The sequence below is a fragment of the Rattus norvegicus genome, chromosome 10 (genome assembly GCF_021556685.1).
Source record: "Rattus norvegicus strain SHRSP/BbbUtx chromosome 10, alternate assembly SHRSP_T2T, whole genome shotgun sequence".
NCBI lineage: Eukaryota > Metazoa > Chordata > Mammalia > Rodentia > Muridae > Rattus > Rattus norvegicus.
The window spans coordinates 78,590,828-78,600,415 of NC_141543.1; the positions used below are offsets into that span (position 1 = coordinate 78,590,828).

A 9,588-nucleotide genomic window follows, 5' to 3' on the forward strand; every position below is an offset into this window, starting at 1 on the left:
AGGCAGCGGATGCTGTAAAGACAGAGGAAGCTGAAAGAGCAGACCTCTCCCCACACTCACCTGAGACACCTGGACCGCCCAATTCTGACTTCTCTTCTGACTTTCTCAGTTCTCGTAGTATCATGCATTACACATAATCTGTGGTAGACCACCCTGATACACAGGTACACACACATGCATGTACAGACATGCGCGCATACACATACACACATATACACACACATACATGTACACATATGCATACACATATACACACATATACACACATCCACACACATACATAAACACACTACACACATGCACACACATACATGTACACACATGCATGCACACACACATACATACATGCACACACATACATATACACATGTATGCACACACATATACACATATACACACATACCACACACATGCACACATATACATGTACACACATGTATGCACACTCATACACACATAAACACACCACATACATGCACACACATGTACATACACATACATGCACATATATGTATGCATATACACAACACACATATAGATGCACACACATACACACCACACACATATATACACATGCACACAATACACAGGTACATATACAATACATACACACATACACATGTATGCATATACATACACATATGCACACACACACACACACACACACACACACACACACGCAGTGACCTAATAGTTGAAAAACACTATTTCAAGGAGGAGGGACTTACAGCAGCCCAAGGTCTTAGGGACTTCAGTGTACAGTCCTTGACTCTGCTCCTTCTGGGCCCATGATGAGGCAGATCATCATGACAGTGAAAGTGTGTGCTGGAAGAGGTTCACTAGGCCTGGTGGCTGCCAGGGAGTGAGGAAAGGGCTGCACAGAAGATAGAACAGTCAAAGGCACATCCACATGGACCTTCTTCCTACATCAGGCTTGCCCTCTTAAAGTTGTCAGAACCTCCCAAACAGTGCTACCAAGCCTTGAGTACCTGAGCCAGACTGGGGGTGGGAGGAGGGACGGTGTTCATAACTGTAATACAAGTAGCACATACAAACACACCGAGAAAGACAGAGACAGACAGGCAGGCAGGCAGGCAGGCAGGCAGAAAGTCAGGAAGGCAGGTAGGCAGGCAGGCAGAGCAAGTTTTGAAGAGACAAATCGAGTGCATACATTAGCCAGGGAATATTTTATTTAACGTCACTGAGGATTGCCAGGCTATGATGACAAGAAAGTGTTTTGTAGTTTTATTTTGCTTATGAATTCTCCAGAGAAAATGACTCCCCTGTGACTTGCATGGGGACATCTTGCCCTGCCTATGTTGTGCCTCTGCATCTGTCAGGAGCACATCCAGGGCAGAAGCCATTGTCTTTGACTGCCCTGGTGTCCTCCTCCCTCCCAGAGGTGCCATTGGATGGTGCCACTCAGGGATGTTCTTGCTGCTTTCAGGGTGGGCAGCATTGGGAGGATCTCCGTATTTGTCTCGGTCTTCTTCCCAGCTCCCTCAACACTTGCTCTGGTGCCTACTGGGTGTTCTGCCATGGATACCACCACAAGCATCCCCTCAGAGTACCTCAGATCTTGGGGCTCCTGACCAAGGGTAGAATGGTCTCTCTTCCTTGCCTTAGCCTAAACGAAGCCAGGAACTTTTCCAATGAACCCACAGCAAAATGAATAAATAAACTAGGACTGAATGAGTACATTGCAGACACTCAAAGTAAACACTTGCTCAATAAATGGTTACGACACATGAGCATCCAGGCACAACTAAGGACAAATGGACTGCATGGCGCCATTTAAAGGATGCTATTCCATTTGGTAGAAGACCATACTGAAGGTATCAGGCCACATCCATCATCCCTCTCTTGGAACAACCCTACCCACACCCCTTGCTGAAGGGGGACAGAGTAATGATACTTACACTGAATAGTCCCCCAGGCACTGGGACATGTGGCCCAACCTCACCGTGTGACACAAGCTATAGTCATTTGAGAGGAGGGACCCTCAGTTGAGAAAATGCCACCATACAATTGGGCTGCAGGAATACCTGTAGGGCATTTTGGTCCTCAGTTCTCTATAAGAAAGCAGGTTGAGCAAGCCATGGTGAGCAAATCAGTAAGCAGCATCCCTCCGTGGCCTCTGAATGAGCTCCTGCCTCCAGGTTACTGTCCTGTTTACGTTTCTGTCCTGACTTCCTTCAGCGATGGACCAGAGACTTGGAGGTGTAAGCCAAATAGACCTTGTCCTCCCCAAGTTGTTTTAGTCATGGTGTTTCGTCAAAGCAATAGTCACCCTAAGACACCCGACTAATCAAAGATGTAATTAGAAGCCTGATAGACCATCGAGGCAGCTGCAGGAAGTAAAAACCAAGTCCCGTTTGGAACAATGATCCCCATTTTTGCCTTTATGCAGGATAGTTACACTGGGACGAGAAGGTGAAGTGAGAAAGGAAGGAACTCATTCCTTAGGGCTTCTTGCTCCCACAGAAGACTCTTTTATGTCTAGGAGATCTTTCTGTCCTTGTTAATTTTTGTGGCATGTGTGTATGGACATGTTTATACATGTTCTCACGTATGCATGCTAAAGTAAATGTACATATAATGTCTATGCATATGGTGGCCAGAATTCAAGGCTGGGTCTTCCTCAATCACTCTTCACATTACTTTTTAGGACAAATCTCTCATCTAACCTGGAGATTAGCGACATGGCTAGACTGCCCGGCTAGCACGGCTCAGAGGTCCTCCTGCCTCTGCCTCTCATCACTGGAATTACAGATGCATGCATCCACACCCAGCATTTTTACATGGCTTCTGGGGTTCAACCTGGGTCTTCAATAGACTGAACCTTCTCCCTAGCCCATAGACCTACAAACAACAACAACACCCTTAATTTGGACTTGTCTGTGATCCAACCTTCCTTGCAATGTAAACCATAACCTATTCTCTTTAACCTGACACCCTTTCACATTTGATATGGAGGAAAGAGAGAATAGTGTGTAGCAGATGAAAACATAGCAGTGACTTGGAAAAGGAATAGCCCTGGGTGGCTGGAAAGGCAGTTTAGTCTACAAATCAAAACGCGGCACTAAGACCCAAATTCAAATATATAAAAGTGAATGACAGGGAAAACAAATTATTGACTAAATTAGCGGGTGTTCTGATCACAATTTGCAAGAAATTGTTGCCTATGAAAATAAAGGTGGAGGGGGGACAGCAGCCAGTAGCCAGACTCCTATCAACCACATTGAATATGGGTTTCACATTTTGGATGTGGTGGATAGCCACCCTCACTGTACCCCTCCTCTGTGTGCCTGTTTCACACCACAGAGGATTTCTGGACACTTCAATGCATGATTCAGCAGACAGAAGAAACATGTTTGTGTCCAGTGATGAGCAGTAACGCTTCTCACATTCTATGTCCTGCATAGCAATTTTTTGCACCCTGTTTAGATCTTCACAGATCTAAACCTTGTCAATATCATTGATTGAAGCCAGGTTGGTGAAGCTGACCTGAGAACTCAAGACCTGAGAGTTGAGGTAGGACATCCACGGTCACCAGTTTGCTGTGAAAGATCAGAGCTCCTATATAGGACTAGGAGTGCCACATAGGTCCTACCCCATGCTCTGGACTCAGAACAACAAAGTGTTTAGAAGAGAGGTGACACACAGAATAGTCTTCTGGGGGGATGACATCATCACAAAAGAGAAGTTTCCATCTGTCAGAGGAGGGACAAAGAGGTTATGACTGTTGATGGACAAGCAGCATTTCTAGTCACTGTGGCAGTGTTAGAATACTTTTCACAAACTTTTAACCACAAAGAGAACATTTCCTTTTATCCTAAAGAGTCAAGTTACTGAGTTTCCTGGGATTGAAGCAACTTAAGGGAGAAGAGGGTTGTAATGGTTCACAGCTTCAGAAAATAGTCTATCATTGTGAGGAAGGCATGGTGGGTGAAGCAACTTGGTCTTTAATGGCAGGAGTGTGGGGTGATGGGAACAAGGTACCTGATTACAATGTAATGGTGCATTGAGAATCTGAGAGTCCTTGAAGTGGGGGGTTAGGATAGAGTATCCAAGGCCTGTGACAATAACTCATGTCAGAGAAGAGGATCCTAGATCCCAAAGGTTCTACAACCTCCCAAAATAGTTATGCCAGTTACCCCCTGGGGTCCAAGTGTCCAAATAGCTGAGCTTGTCTAAAACAGCTTAGACTCAAGCCATAACAGTTACTAGATTTCAGAACAGATCCTTTACAAAGACAGGCTGTGAAAACATGCTTAAACTGTAAAAAGAGAGGACGCATACTTCCAAAATAATTAGATCACAGGAAAGTACCTTAACCATAGTTACTCTTTTCTGCAAACTGTCAGGTGCATCCCTAGTCTCCTCAGTGCTGCCTGCATCTCCTGGTTCCTGAGCGTGTAGATCATGGGGTTGAGCATGGGGGTCATGACCGTGTGGCTGATGGATACAGCCTTGTCCATGGGGAAGGGGGTGAAGGGCCGGGCATACAGGTAAATGCTTGGAATGAAGATCATAGACACCACAATGATGTGGGTGGTGCAGGTGGACGCCACCTTCCTCCTCGCTTCTCCAGAATGCGACCTCAGCATCACCAGGATGACCAAGTAGGAGATCAGAAGGAGAAAGAACCAGATGACATCCAGCATTCCACTGTTGGAGATCATGAGGAGCTCCAGGAGGGAGGTGTCAGTGCAGGCAAGTCTCAGCACTTGGGGGACATCACAGTAGAAGTTATCCAGGATGTTGGGGCCACAGAAGGGCAATGGGAGCATTAAAGACAGCTGGACAATCGAGTGGACAAATCCCACAATCCATGCTGTCACCACCAATACCACACAGTGTCGGGTGTTCATGATGGTGACATAGTGGAGGGGCCGTGAGATAGCCACAAGGCGATCATAGGCCATCACAGAGAGGAAGAAGACCATGGCCCCTCCCAGGAAGTGGAAGAAGAAGACCTGTGCCATGCAGCCTCGGTAGGAGATGGTCTTCTTCTCAGAGAGGAAGTCCACCAGCATCTTGGGGGCAGTGACTGAGGAGAAGCAGAGGTCTAAGACGGCGAGATTGCGGAGCAAGAAGTACATAGGCGTGTGGAGCCTGGGGTCTGAGGAAACCGTGACTATGATGAGGAGGTTTCCCACCACGGTCGTGCTGTAGACACACAAGAACACCAGAAACAGGAAGAACTGGAGCTCCCAGATCTCTGAGAAGCCCAGGAAGATGAACTCTGACACCCATGTGAGGTTCTCTGGTTCCATGGGGTGTTCTGCAGGAACCTAAAGGAAGTGGCTAATGGATAACAAATGCATGAAGTGACTCCCTGCCCTGTTAGCACGCAGGGGCTCAGACTGAGTTGTTTGATATGATGGGCATCATCATGCAAAGACCGTGGTACCACCTACCTCATCTCTGAAGAGGTGACAAGTCCTGGAATACACATTCGTGTATTATCTTAAAGCCATCCAGAAAGATCTGCAACTTTCCCTCCCAACATCCACACAGTGATGAGAAGACAGAGTGAGGTGCTCTGGAATGAACCAAGTGTTGCTTCTGGTTTGTTTGTTTTTTTCCCCAGAGTTAACCAGGAATGAGTAACTCATGTCTTTGGAATTTCAGTTCCAACATGTGAAGCTGGGAATGGAAAAGGCTTTCTTTCCTGGGCTTCCTGTTGGAGTGAGTGGAACGACACATTTGAAACTCCTACAAGTGGTGCTGGGATAAGCAGTCACCCTCAGTGAGCCTTCAGTGTGTCCCCGTGTACATCTCTCTCCGCCTTCCAGCCTGCAGACTTTTGGGCTTGCGTTCACACAGCATTTAGACAGTGGCGACACTTCTCTGTGTCTGTTTTTACAGTACAAGTTGTAAGTTCCGGGGAACATGGATGTAGTTCTCAAAATTCATTTGTTCCTAGCACTGGGCTTCTTGGTAGTAGGCAGTATTTATTAAGCACCTGCTGTTGCTTGCAGGGTGGGTGAATGATTGTAGAACATGTGGGTCCTTGTAGAGGTGCCTCTGCATACAGCTGAATGTTGGTATGGAGTTGCTTCTCACTCCCTCAGACAGGAGCCTCTTGCTTGGTGAGACGTCACGGGATGTGGGTAACAACGGTGAGACGGAAATTGAGACGTCCAAGCAAGTAAGCGATAGACGCTGAGTGTTGCTGGAAGGGACACATGAAGCACTTTTGAAAGGATATCACTTTCACAGGACGTCGCAGGAGCTAAGAAAGGGGGAGGAGCTGGATGCAAGGAAGTGGGAAGAGATGAAGTGAAGGAAGAGGTCGAGGAGGGGAAACAGAATACACAGAGCAGAAGACGGAGTGGACAGTGGAGGGAGCGGACAGGGATGGACACATTGAGACAAGCTGGGGTAGAGAGGCAGAGGCAGCGTGAGGGGTGCAGGCTCCTAACTCCCCTGTCCACGCTTACCCTCTCCAGCCTCTCTTCTCTGCTCTACCGCAGTCTATTTACTCTGGGGACCGTTATCTTCTACTCCCCCTGCCCCCATGTTTGCACCTCATCCTCCCTTCCCACAGCTGCCTTCTGAATGAGTGGGGCCTTCTTGAATGTGGATCTGACGGTTTTCGATGTCGCTCTAGTGCTTACACCTCCACCTCCTAGCGGCTACCTACAGTGCTCTGTGCATAGAGCTGAGATAGAAACACACATGCATTTCTTATGAGGCTATAAATGTCCATTTAACTTTGCAATGATGTCACCAAGTTGCTATCTTATCTAAAGAATAGATGGTTTCCATTTGGTTATTTCCATATCCTTCACAGTAATTCCTGGTTGGTTTTTTTGTTTTTTGTTTTTTTTTTTTCAAATAAATGAGAGAATTCTTCATCCTTGAGGTCCAAAGACACTTTAGAAACACCCCACCATGGCACTTAGAATTTTCTCTGTGCCTCCATCAACTACATTTTAAATTCTTTAACACTGTGAACCTAGCGGCAACCAGAACAACTTAGAAGTTGGTTCAGCGTTAGCTCACTTCGTGGTGAATTAGCCATTAATAATGTGAGCTTGCTGTGTGTAGCCGTGTCCAGAATTTTGTATTGATTTTCCCTTAAAAGATATTAAGTTTTCAGCGCCCTCCCTCTGAGTCCTAGGGTCAGTCCTGTGCTCAGATGTCACCACATGGAACCTGGGAGCCTGTTATTAACACCACAGCAGCCGCTCCTGCTGCGCCTGCTGTCCCTAGATGGATTCTCCTCAAGTGCACGCCACTTACTTACTCCCGCCTACTGGCAAACATTTGCAAAGTCCTTCCAACAGCTGATCAGGGTTCGGGAGGCAAACCCCTTCCTCTCACCTTGCCTCAGCCCAGCATGGGACGCCATGGCTTACACCTTCTTGGAGGTCCTTTGCCATGGCTTCTGTTTTCCAGTCCTGAGCCATCCCTCAAGTGTGCTACCTGTGTGGGGCCCTGGAGGGACAGGGCAGGGACTATCCCAGGGGGAGACTGTAGGACAGGGCTTAGGAGGCCAGCTGGGCTCATTACTACGGAGACCTGTGCAGCAGTGTGGGACTTATTAAAAAAAACAAAACAAAGTTTCTCTCTGTCTCAGAGCGTATGTTCTCTGAGGGATCTTCCTTGGGGGCCCAAAGCACCAAAAGCATTGAGAAGTTTGGAGATTTGTGCCATGTACAGTTTGCTGACCAGCCGCCGAAAGGACGAGTGGGTCTTCAACAGAAGGAGATTCTCTGGGAGTTTGAGAATGTGTCTCTTAGCTGAGTAATTCTTAACCTTGAGAGAATTGCTTCCATACTCTAAATTTTCTTATTGTAAAACTGTTCACTATTTTATTTTTAATGTAATCATATATTTTTATCATTTTTTGAAAGATTTATTTATTTTATTTATATGAGTAAACTGTAGCTGTCTTCAGACACACCAGAAGAGGGCATCAGATTTCATTACAGGTGGTTGTGAGCCACCATGTGGGTGCTGGGAATTGAACTCAGGACCTCTGGAAGTGCTCTTAACCACTGAGCCATCTCTCCAGTCTGGTTTTTTTTTTTATCATTTCTGTTTCTGTCTGTTCATGCACATGTTTGTGTACACACACATGCATGCATACGTTTGTGTATGTGCATACGCGCACGCGCGCACACACACACACACACACACACACACACACACACACACACAGGGATCCGAGGGTCAGCCTTCTTCTGTGATGTGGGTTGTGAGGCTTTGCAGCAATGCCTTGACCTGATAAACCATTTCACTGTCCCAAAACTGTTTAATGTAATACCACAACCACTGCCAGGTTTATAAGAAGGAATACAATAAAGAGTGAGGGGTGTCATCAAGAAATACTGGGGCCTTCTGATTTATTGCTGGGATAAGGCCCTCCCTTCCCTGTTCACTTGGGATAACACGAGACATTTCAGATGTCAAGTCATCCTATTTAAATCTCATTCCCTGTTGCAAATTGCTAAGCGCTTTGCTAGTCTCTTCATGGCTGCCTGCATCTCCTGGTTCCTGAGCGTGTAGATCATGGGGTTGAGCATGGGGGTCATGACCGTGTGGCTGATGGACATGGCCTTGTCCATGGGGAAGGGGGTGAAGGGCCGGGCATACAGGTAAATGCTTGGAATGAAGATCATAGACACCACAATGATGTGGGTGGTACAGGTGGATGCCACCTTCCTCCTCGCTTCTCCAGAATGCGACCTCAGCATCACCAGGATGACCAAGTAGGAGATCAGAAGGAGAAAGAACCAGATGACATCCAGCATTCCACTGTTGGAGATCATGAGGAACTCCAGGAGGGAGGTGTCAGTGCAGGCAAGTCTCAGCACTTGGGGGACATCACAGTAGAAGTTATCCAGGATGTTGGGGCCACAGAAGGGCAATGGGAGCATCAGACACAGCTGGACAATGGAATGCGCAAAGCCTCCTACCCAGGCAGCAACCACCAGTCCCATACAAAGCTGGGTGTTCATGATGGTGACATAGTGGAGGGGCCGTGAGATAGCCACAAGGCGATCATAGGCCATCACAGAGAGGAAGAAGACCATGGCCCCTCCCAGGAAGTGGAAGAAGAAGACCTGTGCCATGCAGCCTCGGTAGGAGATGGTCTTCTTCTCAGAGAGGAAGTCCACCAGCATCTTGGGGGCAGTGACTGAGGAGAAGCAGAGGTCTAAGACAGCGAGATTGCGGAGCAAGAAGTACATAGGCGTGTGGAGCCTGGGGTCTGAGGAAACCGTGACTATGATGAGGAGGTTTCCCACCACGGTCGTGCTGTAGACACACAAGAACACCAGAAACAGGAAGAACTGGAGCTCCCAGATCTCTGAGAAGCCCAGGAAGATGAACTCTGACACCCATGTGAGGTTCTCTGGTTCCATGGGGTGTTCTGCAGGAACCTAAAGGAAGTGGCTAATGGATAACAAATGCATGAAGTGACTCCCTGCCCTGTTAGCACGCAGGGGCTCAGATGAATTGTTCATATCCATATGATGGGCATTATCATGGGAAGACCATGATGCTCCTTGCTTCCTTCTCTCTGAAGAATCAGTAAGTGGGTATTGGTGCACACGTTCAGGAGACAGTGTT

The 9,588-nt window shown here is 47.3% G+C and overlaps 2 protein-coding genes across 2 annotated transcripts; both read right to left on the reverse strand.

The window, feature by feature from the left end:
• Positions 1 to 4,343: 4,343 nt before the first annotated feature.
• On the reverse strand, positions 4,344 to 5,279 carry Or4d2b (olfactory receptor family 4 subfamily D member 2B). The gene has a single exon (NM_001000039.1). It carries the CDS (start codon positions 5,277 to 5,279, stop codon positions 4,344 to 4,346), a length of 936 nt encoding a protein of 311 aa, NP_001000039.1.
• Positions 5,280 to 8,444: 3,165 nt separating this feature from the next.
• Positions 8,445 to 9,380, reverse strand: Or4d2 (olfactory receptor family 4 subfamily D member 2). The gene has a single exon (NM_001000040.1). The coding sequence runs from the start codon at positions 9,378 to 9,380 to the stop codon at positions 8,445 to 8,447; it is 936 nt and encodes a 311-aa protein (NP_001000040.1).
• Between the last annotated feature and the right edge of the window lie 208 nt (positions 9,381 to 9,588).

Excerpts from the sequence above, each read along its gene's own strand:
- Or4d2 (NM_001000040.1), bottom strand. The coding sequence starts at position 9,380 with ATGGAACCAGAGAACCTCACATGGGTGTCAGAGTTCATCTTCCTGGGC.
- Or4d2b (NM_001000039.1), bottom strand. The coding sequence starts at position 5,279 with ATGGAACCAGAGAACCTCACATGGGTGTCAGAGTTCATCTTCCTGGGC.